Genomic DNA, 18,707 nt, shown 5'->3' with positions numbered 1-18,707 from the left:
TCTCAGTTTCCGAACCGTGTTTTCTCAGTTATACTTCTTCTTTTTGCCGTGGCAACTCTGAAACCAGTCAAATTAGACGTGGATATTTGCTGGTTTTTCCCTTCTGAAAGTTGAAATTTAGTGTCTTCTCCCGTCCCGCAAGAGAAATGTCCCGGACAAATCTATCAGATTTAATGTTAACATGAGCTTGATGGATAATTGACAGTTCATAGTTCACCTGACCGAAAGTTAGATGCAAATCCATCATTGTCATCATCGCACAAGCTATTTCTCCTTTCACGTACACATCAGTTATGTGATTGAGGTTATAGCAACGAAAGTAGCTGTGAGTGGCTCAAATAACACTAATATATAACAAAAAATAGACAAAGTTAATGAATAAAACAAATTAATTTAACAAATGAATCGTTTGGCTTTGCATTGCTGTGGAGGAAGAGAATGACTACGTTTCCATGCATCAATAACCCTTTCCTAGGCAATATCCCGGTTTTGTCTTGTAGTTTTTTTGGTCTGTTTTATTTTTATGACTGCACTTATTTCTTCTCTTGCTGGGATATTTTAACCAACAATCTTAGACATTTCTCCTTTAAAGTTTTATATCCGCACAAGGGCAAGTAAACAGAAGCTAAAGTATTATTGAAATACAAACAATTGAGTCATAATTGGATTGATAGAAAACAAATGGGTGTCAGCGGTGCTGCACTGCAAAAACTCTAAATCTTAACAAGAATATTTGTCTTATTTCTAGTTAGAATGTCTCATTTTAGTAAAAAAAATCTCATTAGACTTAAAACAACTCATCACTGGAAAAAACAACAACTTTCACCTGTTTCAAGTAGATTTTCACTTAAAATAAGTAGAAAAATCTGCCAGTGGAGCAAGATTTTTTTGCTTGTAATGAGAAGATAAATCTTGTTCCACTGGCAGATTTTTCTACTTATTTCAAGTGAAAATTTACTTGAAACAGGTGAAAATTGTTGTTTTTACTAAAAATGAGACATTTTAACTAGAAATAAGACAAATATTCTTGTTAAGATTTAGAGTTTTTGCAGTGTGATGCAAGGATAGACTTCCATTCCACTCCAGGCAGCGAGCTGAGCAAACACACGCCGAGCCGTGCGGAGATACTCAACGGCACTGATGTTTTCTTCTTTTCAGTTATGGAAACACATGGTCATCTGTTATGGTGTATTTGTTGTCCCTGTATTCATTTATCTTTCCTCCTCTGGACAGAATAACCTGAACGATCTGGAGGTGTTGGCTCTGATGATTGCAACTCTCAGCCACGACTTGGACCACAGAGGGGTCAACAACTCCTACATCCAGAGGTACAGCCGGAGGGAGGGACGGCCCCCCGTCTGCACGTACAACCACAAATCACAAAGAGTTGGGACTATATGGAAAATAAAAAAATAAAATAAAAACACTTTCAAGAAAAAAGTTGGCATGTGGAACTTAGAGCTGAACAAATGAAAGGTGATGTCAACTTGTAACTGTAACGATTTATAAGTAAAGCAGCATCCATAAAATGATGAGTCTGGAGCGGGGGTCGGCGTGGCAACCCGCGGCTCTAGAGCCGCATGCAGCTCTTTAGCGCCGCCCTAGTGGCTCCTGGAGCTTGTTCAGGAATGTTTGAAAATGGAGATTAATGGGGGAGGGAAATATATTTTTTGTTTTAATATGGTTTCTGTTGGATACGGAAGAGTATTAGGGCCAGGCAAGAGAAAAAAAATTTGAGAGTGGAAGATTTTTTTTTTATTGTGCACTTCGAGAAAAAAGACGAAATGTTGAGATTGTTGAAATACAATTTCGAGAAAAAAGTAGAAATTTCGTGAATAAAGTCGAAATTTCTCCTTTTTTCTCAACATTTCGACTTTTTTTTTCGACATTTCGACTTTTTTCTCGAAATTATACTTCAACAATATTCTCGACATTTCGACTTTTTTCTCGACATTTCGACTTTATTCACGAAATTTTGACATTTTTCTCGACATTTCGACTTTTTTCTCGAAATTGTACTTCAACATGAATCTCTACATTTCAACTTTTTTCTCGACATTTCAACTTTTTTCTTGAAGTGCATAATGAAAAAAAATCTTCCTCCTCTAAAATATTATTTTTATTTTTCTCCTGCCTGGCCCTAATACTCTTCCGTAGTAGGAGGACGTGACATTCTTTGCGTTTTCCAATGGCGTAAAAATGTGTAGAATAAATATGAAAACTACAATTGAAAAAAAAAATTAAACATTTTTAAAAAAAACTAATCCTTAAAATATAAAAACTAAACAATATGAAGGTTTAATTACTTTAAATCTGGATCCAATCCTTTTTTATTTCATTTTTTTTTAAATATTTTTTCTGGTGTTTCTATGTAATTTATGCTTAGTCATGTTAGTTGAGCAAAATATGTCATTTAAATTGTGCATTTCTACAGCAGGGCGGGGCCAGGCAGGTGGCTGTTGGAAACAAACAGGCAAAAGGGATTGTTTCCAAAGGGAAAAAGAGAAAAATAACGGAGGAAAAAAGAGGATTCAACATTTCTTGGAGCAAATCAGTTGCATTCATTGCCAGAATGTTAATAGTATAACTAATATAGATTCATACAGCATGTGTTGTCTTCATTCTAAGGCTTATACAAGACTTTTAATTTTTTGCGGCTCCATATATATTTGTTTTTTGTTTTTATTGGTCCAATGTGGTTCTTTCAACATTTTGGGTTGCAGACCCCTGGTCTGGAGACCAAAGAGGGAAAGCAGAGCTCCACTTTGTCAATAAATGCACGAGAAAACAACGAGAATGTTTAAAAGCGGCGTTCTCCAGGGAAAGATGGAAAGAAAAAGGAAACTTGCAGATTTCTCTTTCCAACTTTATGATATTCTAAAACCAGTGGCGAAGCGTGAACCGTACCGCTGGGAACAGGCTGTATTCACGTTGTGCTTCTGTTTCAGGAGTGACCATCCCCTGGCCCACCTGTACTGCCACTCCACCATGGAGCATCACCACTTCGACCAGTGCCTCATGATCCTCAACAGCCCCGTACGTGCAGCACTCACCGCTCACACACCAACTCCACATAAATGCACTCAATCAGGTCAAGAGAGTCGCTTTCATAAGCAGAAACACTCTGGAGCACTGGAGACTAGATGCACATGGACACACGGGAGGAAGGAAGGGCGCCTTGCAAAAATATGTAACGTAATTAATAGGGGTGTAACGATACACTAATCTCACGATACGGTACGATACACGATATTGAGGTCACGATAACGATAACGATACGATATTATAGCAGTATTTTTTTAACAACCTTGAATGAGGAACATATGACTGGAAAAAATGGTATTTTATTTGAAAGACACAAAATACAAAACAATGCTGTGCGTTTGGCCTATTGTTACAGTTTGTAATGCTTTATAACTGTTTAAGTTTTAAAGAGAAAGCCAGACCAACCATTTTCCACAAACTGAACTAAAAGTAAATGTCAGGTTTGCATTATGATCTTCAGTTTCATACAAGTACAAATATTTAGCCACAAACTGAATAGTTTCTCTCATGTATGATTTGACTTTTTTCTTTTCCAGAAATTTAACAACTAAAATTAAATAAATAAATACAAGTAAATAAATACATACAATTTTACATCACAAAAAAGATTGATTCATGCTCACCTTATAAGTGTAAGAGGAGATTTATTTTTGTTAAGAGGGTTATTTTGGTAATTCAGGGTTCATTATTTTATAAATCTATTCTTTATATTCTGATGTAAATCAGGGACTATAATGACACTAGTCAGTTTATCTGTAGTGATTAGTCTGTTTTAGATTGGGCGGAGTGATACGCCACAGTACGGCACTAGGTGCTGTGTTGATGTTCTAAAATCCTACGCTGTTGAGGGACATTAAAGTACACTGGAACTCAGCAGAAGTTGTCCCCGTGTTTATCCTACTCACCACCCCAAAAAGGTTTAGTTTAATAAGGTAAGGCTTAACTCTACACCAGCCGTTACACAAGTAAAAATTCAGAGCTCAAAACCCTGCACATTTTGACTTTTTTCTTGACATTTCGACCCGTGAGCGGGACCAAAACGGTACTAGTTTCTTCTGAGGAGGAAGATTTTGGTCCGTGGGTCGAGGCGCGGTCGGCACCAATACGCTGCACGTTACTAGTAAACACAATATAAGCTATTCATATTAATAATCCAATATCGTCACCTCCACGACACGTATCGTGTTTTTGTATTGCGACATTTCGTGGCACGATATATTGTTACACCCCTAGTAATTACTGAGCAGCAAATGTTTTCAGTGTATTTATAAAACGGTGGTTCACCTAGGCGTTTCTCAGTAAAGTCCACGCTAGCAGTTGACTGACTCGTACGTTCTCACCCTGCAGAAACTGTCCTCATCTCACTGGACCTGTTCATACTGTCAGGCACACAAGGAATGGACACAAATGCAGACAAAGGGAAAACGGTTCAAAAGATTTATTTGAGTAAATCTGAGCAGGCAGGGGTCAGGCAAAAATCCATCCAGGGGCAGGCAAAGGTCAAGGTCCAAAAAGGCTGTCAGCGAAGGCAGAGGTACCGGCAAGGGCTAGGCAAAAACGTGGTCTGGGGGCAGAAAAAGATCAAAAGGTCAAAAACTTGAAAACTCACTTGGCTTGGTAAACGGCTTGAAGGCTTGGAGAACACAAGACAATCTGGCATGGGCTGAAGAGGGACTGAGGCTTAAATGCTGTGGGCATGATTGCACCAGAGTGATTGCAGGTGTTGTCAGGTAGGGGGGAAGGAGCCAGACACACCCACTCAACCTCAGGCCGTGACAGGACCCCCTCTCCGACGGACGCCCCCTGGCGTCCCATCCAAGGCCCCAGGATTGTCACGGTGAAAGTCCTTAATGAGGGAACGAGCCAGGATGAACCTGGAAGGGACCCAACACCGCTCCTCAGGCCCATAGCCCTCCCAGTCGACAAGGTACTGGAGGCCCCTGCCCCTGCGGCGGACCTTCAACAACTTCCGGACAGTAAACACCTCACCACCACCAACGACCCTGGGAGGCGGAGGGGGCCTGGAGGGAGGGGACAAAGGGCTGAGAACCACAGGCTTGACTTGGGAGACATGAAAGGCAGGGTGAACACGTTGCATGGGCCGAGGCAGTGAGAGTCGTACGGTAGAAGGATTGATGACCTTAGAAATTGGGAAGGGTCCAACAAACCTGGGCGCCAGCTTCCGGGACAGGACCCTCAGAGGTAGATTCCTGGTGGAAAGCAGGACCTTCTGTCCAACACTGTAGAGGGGGGCTGCTGAGCGACGTTTGTCAGCCTTAAAGTAGGTCACTGACCTTAGCATACGAGCTCTGGCCTGCACCCAGGTTCGCCGACATCGCCTAATAAACGCCTGAACCGAGGGAACTGCCACTTCCTCCTCCTGTGCTGGAAACAGTGGAGGCTGGTAACCCAGGCAGCACTGAAAAGGGGAAAGACCAGTAGCATTAGTGGGAAGGGAGTTATGCGCATACTCCACCCAGGGAAGCATCTTACTCCACGATGCTGAGTTGGCGGAGGTCATGCACCGGAGAACCACCTCCAGGTCCTGGTTGGCGCGCTCCGTCTGGCCGTTGGTCTGTGGATGAAAACCATATGACAGGCTGGCAGTGGCACCGATTAGTTTGCAGAATGCCTTCCAAAATTGAGCAGAGAACTGTGGACCTCTGTCTGACACAATATCCTGGGGTAAACCATGAAGTCGGAAAACGTGGGTGATCAGTAGCTCCGCTGTCTCCTTGGCTGTGGGTAATTTGGTCAAAGGAATGAAATGAACTGCCTTAGAAAATCTGTCAACAACGGTGAGAATACAGGTGTTTCCTTCGGACACCTCCAGACCAGTGACAAAATCGATGGCAATGTGGGACCAGGGTCGATGTGGGACAGGAAGGGGTCTGAGAAGGCCAGCTGGGGGTCGGTTACTGTGCTTGTTCCGGGCGCACGTATCACAGGCCGCCACAAACTGCTGCACATCTGTCCTCATGGATGGCCACCAGAAGCGTCGTCTTATGAAGGCCAGAGTCCGCTTCGTACCCGGGTGACACGCCAACTTAGAATCATGTCCCCAGGTCAGTACCGCAGGGCGAACAGCTGTGGGGACAAACAAGCAGCCAGTAGGCCCATTACCTGGGTCGGGTTCCTGATGCTGGGCCCTCCGAACCTGGGACTCGATGTCAAAACTTGCAGCTCCGACTATCAGCTCGGGAGACAAAATGGGCTTAGGAGCTACAGACTCCTTCTCTGGTGAATAAATCCTGGACAAGGCATCAGGCTTAGTGTTCTTAGAACCAGGGCGATAAGAGAGGGTAAAATTGAAGCGTGAAAAGAACAGAGACCATCTAGCTTGGCGGGAATTGAGGCGTTTAGCTGACCTGATGTACTCAAGATTCTTATGATCCGTCCAAACGAGGAAGGGCAAGACTGCACCCTCGAGGTAGTGCCGCCACTCTTCAAGGGCCAGCCTCACAGCCAACAGTTCGCGGTCCCCTATGGTGTAGTTGCGCTCTGTAGGAGACAGGTGATGAGAGTAATAGGCACAGGGGTGCAGTTTGTTGTCCTTGAGGGACCTCTGGGACAGCACTGCACCGACTCCGGTCTCTGAGGCATCCACTTCGACTACGAACTGCAGAGAGGGATCAGGGACAGTTAACACAGGTGCAGTAGTGAAACAATTCCTGAGTTTAGAGAAAGCATTCTCCGCCTGGGAATTCCAGAGGAAAGGCACCTTGGGAGAGGTCAGCGCTGTGAGTGGGGCCGCAACCGTGCTAAAATTGCGTACAAACTTGCGGTAAAAATTGGCAAAACCTAAAAAGCCTTGGAGGCCACGCCTCGTGGTTGGGGTGGCCCAATCAGCGACTGCCTTAACCTTGGAGGGATCCACATGGACTTGGCCTGCACTCACAATGTGTCCCAAAAATGACATTTTGCTTTTGTGGAACTCGCATTTCTCTGCCTTCACAAAGAGACGGTTCTCCAGGAGTCGTTGGAGGACCTGCCTGACATGATGTCTGTGTTGTTCGAGGGAGGAAGAGAAAATCAAAATGTCATCTATATAAACGAAAACAAAACGATTGACCATGTCTCTCAGCACATCGTTGACCAAGGCCTGAAAAACAGCAGGGGCATTAGTCAAACCAAAAGGCAAAACAAGATATTCATAATGCCCTGTGGGAGTGTTGAAGGCTGTTTTCCATTCATCCCCCTCCTTTATCCTCACCAGGTGGTAGGCGTTACGCAGGTCAAGTTTCGTGAAGATTTTAGCACCTTGTAATAATTCGAAGGCTGTGGACATGAGTGGCAATGGGTAACGATTCTTCACAGTGATATCATTTAAACCTCTGAAATCGATGCATGGCCTGAGTCCTCCATCCTTCTTTCCAATGAAGAAGAACCCTGCACCAGCTGGGGAAGACGAGGGGCGGATTATGCCAGCGGCCAGGGACTCTGAGATGTACTTGTTCATCGCCTCAGTTTCTGTAGGGGAAAGAGAATAGAGGCGCCCCTTGGGGGGCATGGCTCCCTCCAGGAGGTCAATCGAACAGTCATAAGGCCTGTGAGGAGGAAGGGAGACAGCACGGGACTTACTAAAGACAGTCCTTAAGTCCAGGTACTCAGGAGGGACCGATGACAAGTCTGGGAACTCCTCAGTCCTATCTGGCTCCAGGGAGAGAGAGGTGGCAGCAGAGGTTAAGCAGTGAGAATGGCAAAATGGACTCCAACTCATCATTGTGTTATCAGCCCAGTTAACATGAGGATTGTGAACTGACAGCCATGGGAAGCCTAGGACAATGGGGACATGAAGGTTATCCATTACATGAAAAGATATGTGTTCATTGTGATTACCCGAAATCCGCAATGCAACAGGCTCTGTGACATGAGTAATATGCATGAGACTCCGCCCATCAATTGCACGAGTCAACACGGGCTGCTTCAAGGGAAGCACAGGGATCTTTAACTGACGAGCTGTGGCAGCACAGATGAAACTTTCATCAGCGCCAGAGTCTATGAGAGCTGTGAGGGGATGAGCACCATCCGACAGCAGCAGCAAAACAGGCAAAAAAGAACGCTTAACAGGGGAATTACCTTGAGCAGTGCCCATCAGAAGCCCTGTTTCCACTGATGGGCGTTGGCTTTTAACGGACATTTGAGGCAGAGATGACCCGTCTGGCCACAGTAGAAACAGGCATTCCGGAGGCGGCGGCGCATGCGTTCCTCAGGAGACAGCTTAGCACGATCAAGCTGCATGGGTTCTGGAGGAGGGGCTGCCTCTAGAGGTGCTGGTAATGAGGGGGCAGCGGTAAGCCAGGGACGAGGGCGGGATGAACCTCTCTCAGAGCGCCGTTCCCTTAGTCGAGCATCAATCCTGCCAGCCAGCTTCACCAGCTCCTTGAAGTCGTCAGGCAGGTCCTGAGACACCAGTTCATCCTTTACAGTGTCAGAGAGTCCATTCAAAAAAGCATCAAACAATGCAGTATGCCCCCAGCCACACGAGGCCGCCAAAGTACGGAAATCAATGGCATAATCAAAAACAGACCTGCTGCCTTGCTTAAGTTGGAGTAGCTGCCTGGCAGCATCTCTGCCCGTAACAGAACGGTCAAAAACCTCCTTCATTTCATCAGCAAATCTGTTGTAGTCATCACAAACAGGGTCTTCAGAATCCCACATAGCTGTTCCCCACTCCCTTGCCTTGCCAGTGAGTAACGTGATTACATAGGCTACACGTGAGCGCTCAGTAGGAAAAGCAGAGGCCTGCAGCTCAAAAATCAGTGAACACTGAGACAAAAAGGAACGACAGGTTCCGGGCTCACCATTGTAAGGTTGAGGTGGGGGTAGCTTGGGCTCTCTGGCAGCAGGCTGACGTACATAATGCTGACTGGAAGGGGCGTGAGCAGCAGCAGCAGAAGACGAGGAAGCCTGCAGTTGTTGTATCTGAGTGTTGAGAGTTTGAACTGAATTAGCCAAAGAAGTCAGGTTGTGGTCTACCTTACGTAGGGTTTGTTGTTGGGATCCCAGAATGGCTCCATGTTCGGAAACCGCTGCTTGCAGGGTGTTCATGTCTGCTGTGTCCATGGTGGCCAGATTGTTCTGTCAGGCACACAAGGAATGGACACAAATGCAGACAAAGGGAAAACGGTTCAAAAGATTTATTTGAGTAAATCTGAGCAGGCAGGGGTCAGGCAAAAATCCATCCAGGGGCAGGCAAAGGTCAAGGTCCCAAAAGGCTGTCAGCGAAGGCAGAGGTACCGGCAAGGGCTAGGCAAAAACGTGGTCTGGGGGCAGAAAAAGATCAAAAGGTCAAAAACTTGAAAACTCACTTGGCTTGGTAAACGGCTTGAAGGCTTGGAGAACACAAGACAATCTGGCATGGGCTGAAGAGGGACTGAGGCTTAAATGCTGTGGGCATGATTGCACCAGAGTGATTGCAGGTGTTGTCAGGTAGGGGGGAAGGAGCCAGACACACCCACTCAACCTCAGGCCGTGACACATACGTTTGACACAGTAAATCATAACATCCTCTATTGGCGCTTTCGCACTAGTACCGCCTTAGCCCGGCGCGGCGCGGCTCGTCGCGGCTCCGCCCGTTTTGTCCCCGTTTGTTTTTCCACAGCCAGGTGAGAAGTGGGCAGGTTGGGGTGAAGCTGCTGTGACGTACTCGATTGCGCAACCGCTTTGTTCATGTCGGCGCTGATCAGAAATCAGCTGGAGCCGCGAGCGGCTGAGAAAAAAACAGCCCGTCTACATCCCTTTTTTAATTCTCTCGACAGCCACCAGGTTTATGAACATCTGCACCTCAGAGTTGGATCACCAAACAGACGTTTGCGCTTTATAATAAAATCGCTGCGAGTCGCCCTCGCGCTGACTCCCGCTTCCTGATTCAAACGTCTGACGGCCCCGACCAATCAGAGGCGTGGAGGGTGGTGACGGGCCCGCCCCCCGACCAATCAGCTGCCTGTAATGTGATGACGTAAGAAATATTCCCGGCTCAGCCCGATTAGAACCTCGCCAGAATGGTTACAGAAAAGTATCTGCTTGGAGCGGCTCTACCCGTCTCAGCACCTAGTGCAAAAGCGCAAGACGGGGCCGAGGCGGGTAGAAGCGAGCTGAGGCGGGACTAGTGGAAAAGGGCCATATCAGTTCTGAGTACTGATACTGATCCTGCATCCCGTTGCCTGGAGACAGGTGTGCTCCAAGGCTTGGTTCTAGGGATCCTCCTTTTGTGTAACATACTCCTCCGTTTGCTCATCTAGTCAAACTGCCATTCTGTGGGGGGGGGTCAGTGAGTATGGAGTCCGGGGCTCTCTATTAAGGGCTGTCCGGTCTCTGTATGATCGGAGCAGGAGTCTGGTTCTCATTGCCAGCAGTAGATCAGACTTGTTCCCGGTGCATGTTGGACTCCGGCAGGGCTTCCCTTTGTCACCGGTCCTGTTCATCATTTTTATGGACAGGATTTCTAGGCGCAGCCAGGGGCCGGAGGGGATCCGGTTTGGGAACCACAGGATTTCATCTCTGCTTTTTGCAGATGATGTTGTCCTGTTGGCTTCATCAGACCGGGACCTTCAGCATGTGCTGGGGCGGTTTGAGGCCGAGTGGGACGCGGCAGGGATGAGAATCAGCACCTCCAAATCCGAGGCCATGGTTCTCCATCGGGAAAGGGTGGCGTGCCTTCTCCGGGTGGGTGGAGAAGTCCTGCCTCAGGTGGAGGAGTTCAAGTATCTCGGGATCTTGTTCACGAGTGAGGGAACGATGGAGCGGGAGACTGACAGACGGATCGGTGCAGCGTGTGCATTTATGTGGTCGGTGTACCGCATAACTATTAAATAATATCGAATTAAACTATTTTCCTTCAAGTTCACATGGAAATGGTAATTCCGAATTGAGGTTTACATGGAAAACACGTTTGATCGGCTTTATCCAATTCCTCTTTAGGTCTGGGGGTTGGGAAGGTTCTGATTGGATAGGGGGGGGACCGGAAGTTAAACTACCGGAAGAAAAACTAACTTAGCTGCTACAACTTTGAAAAGCTCACAATTTTTATTATAATTCCTGCCATCTGTTCTTTTAATTATTTCTATTTATTAAATAAATGGTCTCTGCTCTTGACCAGCGTTTACTGCTGCTGCATCTTGAAACTTTGTTTGGAAAACCAGCCCAGCGTGGAATATAAGCGTCATGGAGACAGACGGGAGAAAGACCGGAATTAATTTAAAGAGGAATGAGTGTATACATTTTCTTTTTTAATTCCTTTTTTTTTTGTACTTTTTTTTTAATTTAAATTATTATTATTATTTTTAATTTAATTTTATTATTATTACTTTTTTTTTTTATTATTTATTTATTTATTTATTTTTTTTTATTATTTTTTTTGAATGAGTGTATACATGGTCACGGAATTATTCTATTCGGATTTAAAATCAGAATAAACCAGCCACTTACTTCGGAATTAAGTTTAATTCTGAATGGCCATTTTCATTCAGAATTAGGTGTTTACATGGTAATTTTTACGCATTTTAACTCTAATTTTAATTCTGAATTAAAGAGGAATTTAACTTCCCATGTAAAGGCACTCATTGCCTTATGAGAACCAGGTCACAGAACGTGTGTGTGTGTGTGTGCACGGCACGTGTTAGGACACGCATTACTGCCCTGGCAAAGCTCCAGAAACAGACTGGGAAAGTTGTGCTCCTTTGCAACCTCAGCTCAGACAGGAAGTGGATCGAGATAATGAGCGTCCAGGTTATCAGACGGGCTTTAACGGGGTTAGTATCTTGATAAGACGATAACCAACATTTGACATAGGTTTATCTCAGAACATAATTCAATAAAAACAAATAAGCTGTGTCGAACGTTAGAGAGTGCACTTTAACGGCGTTATTAAACACACATAAAGCTGTAATGAGGCTGAAAGCGCCGCCCCATCGTTACAACTAGGTCACTGACAGACAGACAGCCGTCAGACCTTCCTGCACCTCCCCGGCTCATTTACTCTGCCTTTGTTCTGGTGCTTTCACTGCAGAAACTCAACATCTTACCAGGAATATTTGTCTTATTTCTAGTTAAAATGTCTCATTTTTAGTCAAAAAATCAGTCCAAAAAAAAATTTGTCAAAAAATCTCATTACACTTAACCCTTGTACTGTCTTTGGGTCAAGGGAGGGTGAAGGGAGAAAAGAAGGAAGGAAGGGAGTAAGGAAGGGAGGAAAGATGGAAGGAAGGAAAGAAGGAAGTAAGGAAGAAAGGAGAAAAGAAGGAAGTAAGTAGGAAAGGGAGTAAGGAAGGGAGAAAAGATGGAAGGGAGGAAAGAAAGGAGAAAAGGGAGAAAATGAAAGAAGGGAAGAAGGAAGGAATGGATAAAATAAGGAAAGAAGGAAGGAAAAGCAAAGAAGGCAATAAAGGAACGAATGACGGAAGGGAGGTAGGAAGAAAAAGGAGTAAAGGAGGAAATGAGGAAGGGAAGAAGGAAGGAGAGAGCAGGAGGAAAGAAGGATAGAAGAATTGGGTCATTTTGACCCAAAGACAGTACAAGGGTTAAAACAAGAGTCATTACCAGAAAAATAACTTATTTGTCAATTTTCACTTGAAATAAGTAGAAAAATCTGCCAGTGGAACAAGATTTATCTTCTCATTACAAGAAAAAAAATCTTGTTCCACTGGCAGATTTTTCTACTTATTTTAAGTGAAAATCTACTTGAAACAGGTGAAAATTGTTGTTTTTTCCAGTGATGACTCTTGTTTTAAGTGTAATGAGATTTTTTTTACTAAAGATGAGACATTTTAACTAGAAATAAGATAAATATTCTTGTTAAGATTTAGAGTTTTTGCAGTGCAGCACCGCTGACACCCATTTGTTTTCTATCACTCCAATTACAAACATTCAGCCGCAACTCTGGAAATTATGTTTTAATTGAATTAAGCTCCAATTATGACTCAATTGTCTGTATTTTAATAGTACTTTAGCTTCTGTTTACTGCTCCTTGTGCAAACGTCCTCTATGGACGACACCTTGAAATCTGAGTCAGCTAGAGAATATCAAACTTTAAAGGAGAAATGTCTAAGATTGTTGGTTAAAATATCCCAGCAAGAGAATAAATAAGTGCAGTCATAATAATAAAACAGACCAAAAAAACTAAAAAAAACTAAATCCCAGTATCTCTGCAAACCAGATTTTTCTACTTATTTAAAGTGAAAATCTACTTGAAACAGGTGAACATTTTTTTTTCCAGTGATGAGTCTTGTTTTAAGTGTAATGAGATTTTTTTTTTTTTACCAAAAATGAGACATTTTAACTAGAAATAAGACAAATATTGTTGTTAGATTGTGAGTTTTTGCAGTGATCCAGCTGCGTGCCTCCGTCAGACCTCAGATTCATCAGCCCGGAGCCCCGTCAGAGCTTTATGGAAACTCTCTCTGAACACACTCCCACGACGGCCACACACGTGAGCGCAGAGGGGACGACACGTGCGCTTGTTTGCAAACCTTGAACCACGCGGGCTGATAGCACCGGTGCCAATGTTTGCTCTGAAGAGAAGTGAAAGGGTTAGACAGTTCAACACAGGGGGAGAGAAGCATTCATGTGGACTGGGTTTTAAACACACCTGCACATGCTTGTCCTGCCTTCCCCGCCATGATGCAGCTGCTCATCAGTAGAGATGCACAAATCCATCGACAACCGATCGGTGGCCCCTATCGGTTTTGATCAGAGTTCTCAAAGTAATAGTTCAAAGCAGGCCGATCTGATGACGTTTACAACACCAAACCACCGCCCGCGCGTGCGTTCCCACACCTCAGACCCAGTATATCTCCCGTAAAGCTCCCGGTATGGGAGCTATACGTTTCCATGCAGTCAATAACCCTTTTCTAACCGGAATATTAGCAACAACCCCTTTGAATAACCGGAATTTGCTCATATTCCGGTTTTTAAAAACCCGAATATGACCCCTGGGTTAATCCTTTTCTAATCCATCAAAAGGAACAGGAATTTGTTTTCTGCTCATGTTCTTTTCGCAAGGAATCCTGGTCTTTTGAGTCCAGGAAGTTCTTATAAACACTGAGAAATGCAAGACCAGGAGGAGACTAATCACTTCATAAATGCAATGAAGGATATGAACATTTTGGCATTTGTAGACGGTAGAAAGTACCGGGATAGAAGATTTACTAAAAGGTGAGCGAAAAATTGCGCTAAAAAAGGTCTTTTCGGCATGAATTTTGACACCAAAATCGTACGGTATGATGTTCTCAATGTACTTAACAAAACAAATCCAGGCCCGAGAAGCATGGGCCTGGCGTTGTTTTAAAGGTCACTTGATATTGTACAATCAGTGTAAATATCAAAGCATTTGGACCATTTGGGGTTGAGATACTCCCTGTCAAAATCATATACAAAGGTATTTCAATTGCGTACCAAGGGCCTGATTTACTAAAGGTTTGCGTGCGTAAAAACCTGTGCAAACTTGACATCACCCGCAAACCAATGTGCAAGCTGATCTACTAACAGCGTGCAAAGAGGACTGCGTCTCTGAAATGCGCAAAATAGCACACGCTGTTCATTTAGTACTTTTGCCCTGATGAATAATCAATATGGGGCGTACCCGGCAGAAATCCTAAATACTGGGAGGGGAAAATGCAAATAGGGTAATTTACCACACGCAATGAGATTTACCAAGCCTGAAAGTAATTGCGGGGATTGTGATTGCGTCTGTATTTAATACGTTCGAAAGGAAGGTGCTAATCTGCCCAGCATTACGCACCGATGGCTGCTGTTATTGTGGCAAGGAGGCGACATCCAAAATCAAAGAATACGCAGAGAGAGAGTCTTTATTCTGCTGCATGCTATTTTAAAAATGGTTGCACAAGTTTTATTAAAGGCCACTTTTTCTTTAGTTCTTCGCCTTATATCTTGCCACCTTCTTTTAACCTCATCTGCCGTTCTTTTTGTGTTACCAACTGCATTTATTCTATCGCAGATTTTCTCCCATATTGCGTTTCTTTTGGTAATGTTTAAATTTCTTTGCTGTAGTTCATGAATGTGTTTATTTGCCTCCTCCACTAATATCTCTAACTCCAACTCATCAAATTTCATTTTGCGCTTGCAACTATCCTGCTTTCCATCCAGACTCTCCATGGCGCAAACCGTAAGACATGCAACACCTCATTTAAATACTGCGGTTTGCACCTGTTATCAATTGCGCAAGCAATCTTAGTTGATCACCCGCAAAACACACAACAACAGCACGTGCAAACTTTTTCAGTGCACACGCAATTTAGTACTCTTTATTTAGGATCTTAGTAAATCAGGCCCCAAGTGTACTAAACGGTATACACTTGAATTGAAAACTGAAAACCCCAAAACATGATTATTGAGCCTTAAACCAATCTTTGCTACCTACATGAGAAATATGAACTGGTATGAGTTCCAGCCAACCATGGCTCTGTAGAAAAAAGTTATCTGTATCAAACCTGTTCTCACCCTTGGGAGTATGAACATTTTGGTTTGTGTGTCTGCAGGGAAACCAGATCCTGAGCGGCCTCTCTCTGGACGAGTACAAGGCCACGCTGAAGATGATCGAGAGAGCCATCCTGGCCACCGACCTGGCTCTGTACATGAAGTAGGTACCAGACCCGGAGCCCGGAGGGGCAGAGCAAGGGCCTCATTTATAAAGCTTGCTTGTGCACAAAACAGGGCTTAAAAGATGCTACACTACACTTCTATTTAACAGCAGGAAGTCAGAATGTGCTTCCACATAGATCTATGTGTACGACGCTTCGGCGGAAGAAAAAAAACCGTCAGATCACGCTTCCACATAGATAAATGTTGATGTCTATGTGGAAACGTGATCTGACGGGGTATTTTCATCTGTTAAATCATCCTACCTGCATTAATCTATGTGGAAGCGTGATCTGACGGGGTTTTTTCGTACACATAGATCTATGTGAAGCACATTCTGACTTCCTGCTGTTAAATCATCTATTTGCATGAAAAAGCCTTTGAAAAAAAAGAAACTGAGATAAAAGAAACGGGGATGGTACGGTAGTATGTTCTGCCGAGGTAGGACACCTCGGCAGAACACCGGCTCGATACGTCACATTCATCCCGACGCACAGCAGAAACAGACTGCAGGTGGCGCTGCGCATGCTCAGCAGGCTCATTTATATGCAAATACAGTCATGAACTACTTTGCATTGACCATTTATGGTAGAAAGTGGGCGTGTAGAGGGCGGGATATGAGGCTAATTCACGTGCGCAACCTTCCAGCTGGACTGTGATTTATAAAGAGAACATTGCGTGCAGATGTGCGTGCACACGGTTTTATAAATCCGGATTTTTTTTCGCAGCTTTTGGGTGCACGTGCACTTTAGTATGAATCCTACGCACTCTTTTGTAAATGAGGCCCCAGGGCTGTAGATTATCTGATGCTGTTTAATGGAGAGAAATCCTTTTGTTTTTGAAACAGGAGCGTACGGCGGTCATGCAAAACTCGCTAAACACGCTAAAAACAAGTGTCTAGAGATGAGAGGGGGAGCGGCAGAAACCCACTGTGTTTGTTCCCCAATGTGCTATTCGAGGGGCGTTTTTATCTGATCTGTCAGTCAAGCAGGGCTATTTCAAAGACGGGGAATGTGGAGATTAGGGATGGAAATTAATACGATTTTAACGATTCCAATTCCATTTTCGATTCTGCTTAAGGATTCGGTTCTTAATCGATTCCCTTATCGATTCTCACTTGGGGGAAAAAGGAAAACAATGAGGACATGCTAACGTTGCTGCTGCTGGGTTGAGAATGACTGACGTTGCCCCGGAGCGGATCGAAAACACGACATTCATTGATTGTTATTGCCTGCCGTGTTTGCAAATGTTATTGCCTGTTGGCAGTATTTCCTCCCTCTGACGAAATATTCACTCGTATGGACCCCAAAATCATGGATGGATTATCCTGACTGCGTGCTCTACAAACTTCAAGCGCAAACAGTACACGTGTCTGTCGCCAAGCACACACACATAGGCTGTATTAAATATCCTACCTGCAGCAGAAACTAGAAATTGAAATTAAGAGCAATATGCGGCGGGTTAATGAAGCCGCTGTACCGCTGCTGTGCGTAAACACACATTACTTTTAATTAAAAGATGCACTTCCGAACTTTCCATATGCATTTTTTCACAACAGCAGAAAAACTGACCAATTTCAGTGGGAACAGTGTTGCTGGTCTCCGTTTTTTTTTTTGCCAGTGCATCAAAGCCTGGAGTTTTGTAGTGGCAAAGCTCAGGATAGATGTGAGGTGTTTGTCAGTTAACCGGGATCTGTGATGCGCTGTGTTGATGTTCATGACGCTAAAAGTCTGCTCACACACGTAGGTTGAGCCAAACACCAGCAGCATCTTCTGTGCCGTCTTCCAGAGGGATTAAATACTCGGCACTCACTGACTGCGTTTCCATGCATCAATAACCCTTTTAAAACCCGAATATTAGCAATAACCCGAATTTGCACGGCCATGTAAACACCAATAACCCCTTTGAATAACCAGAATTTGCTCATATTCGGGTTTTTAAAAACCCCAACAAATCATTTGTTTTGAATTTGGATACAGGAAGAAGAAGCAGAAATGACGGGAATTGCGTCATCACATTCCTCGTGCATCGCTGGTTTGATCCAGATATCCCAAATGATTAATTACCATGTAAACGGAATATTACGAATGTTTCAGTAACCGGAATATTAGCAATAACCTGAATTTTGACTGCATGGAAACGTAGTCAGTGTCCACTGTCCTTCTCTTTGATCTGCTGAATTTTACAGAAGGGCTTGAACGGCGACGTGAAACGAAATGAAACACGCGCCACTCCAACAACGGTCATTGTGTTTGAGTGCTCATGCGCCATCTATTGGGGAAACGTGGGCATTGCAGGGAAAGGGGGTTTTTACTATAATTTGGACGAGTCCAGATTAACAAGCCTAACATGTGGCCGCATGTGGCCCGGGGGACAGTAGTTTGCCCATGTCCACTTTAGAGCAACACGACCAGCCTTTAGACCACATTTTCCCCGGGAACGTGGGTGTTAAAGAGGCTAAAGGGGGTGCATGAAGAGAATGACCTGAGGCCCTGTGTGTTTGTGTCGTCAGGAGGCGAGAGGAGTTTTTTGAGCTCACCAAGAACAGCCAGTTCATCTGGGAGGACGAACAGCACAAAGACCTACTGAGGTAAGTCTCTCAAGCTTTAAATCCATCCCAGGCTGGGATTAGGAAGGAATAGTTGAACAGTTCAGACACTTAAAGGGGCTCAGGAAGGGTTTAACTAAGCTTAAATGAAATCCCAGACCATGTGACGAGGCAGGGAACGTATCCAGCAGTGGGGAACCTTCAGGGCCTTCTACGCCTTCAGAAAAGGCCTAAAAAAATAAGAAATAATAAGAAATGTAATCATAATTAAAGCTGCAAGCAGCGATGAACCCACGACTCTTTATGTCAAACCATTCAAAAAATATGGCAGAAAATAGGAACTATCAAATATCGACCAATCAGAAGAAAGGGTGGGGCTAATTTGCACCAATTAAGGTGAATGAGTCAATATGGACCAGATGAAGGGTGGGCGCGCTTTTTGGCATCTAGCGTCGCCACGGTAAAGCTTTTGACTGAGAAAAGTAATGCCCGTCATCGCAGGTTAGAGACGCACATT

The 18,707-nt window shown here is 44.3% G+C and overlaps 1 protein-coding gene across 1 annotated transcript in view; it reads left to right on the top strand.

The window, feature by feature from the left end:
* Positions 1–18,707, top strand: part of LOC133420523 (cGMP-specific 3',5'-cyclic phosphodiesterase-like) — a 63,929-nt gene that overhangs the window by 25,677 nt on the left and 19,545 nt on the right. The window contains exons 8-11 of the mRNA XM_061710218.1: positions 1,234–1,328; positions 2,949–3,036; positions 15,543–15,643; positions 18,155–18,232. Of these exons, the coding sequence (XP_061566202.1) occupies positions 1,234–1,328; positions 2,949–3,036; positions 15,543–15,643; positions 18,155–18,232 (362 nt within the window). The remainder of the gene's footprint in view (positions 1–1,233; positions 1,329–2,948; positions 3,037–15,542; positions 15,644–18,154; positions 18,233–18,707) is intronic.

This window comes from Cololabis saira, chromosome 20 (genome assembly GCF_033807715.1).
Source record: "Cololabis saira isolate AMF1-May2022 chromosome 20, fColSai1.1, whole genome shotgun sequence".
In the NCBI taxonomy this organism is placed as follows: domain Eukaryota; kingdom Metazoa; phylum Chordata; class Actinopteri; order Beloniformes; family Belonidae; genus Cololabis; species Cololabis saira.
The sequence above is the reverse complement of the archived record's forward strand: the minus strand, read 5'-3'. Positions and strand labels throughout refer to the sequence as shown.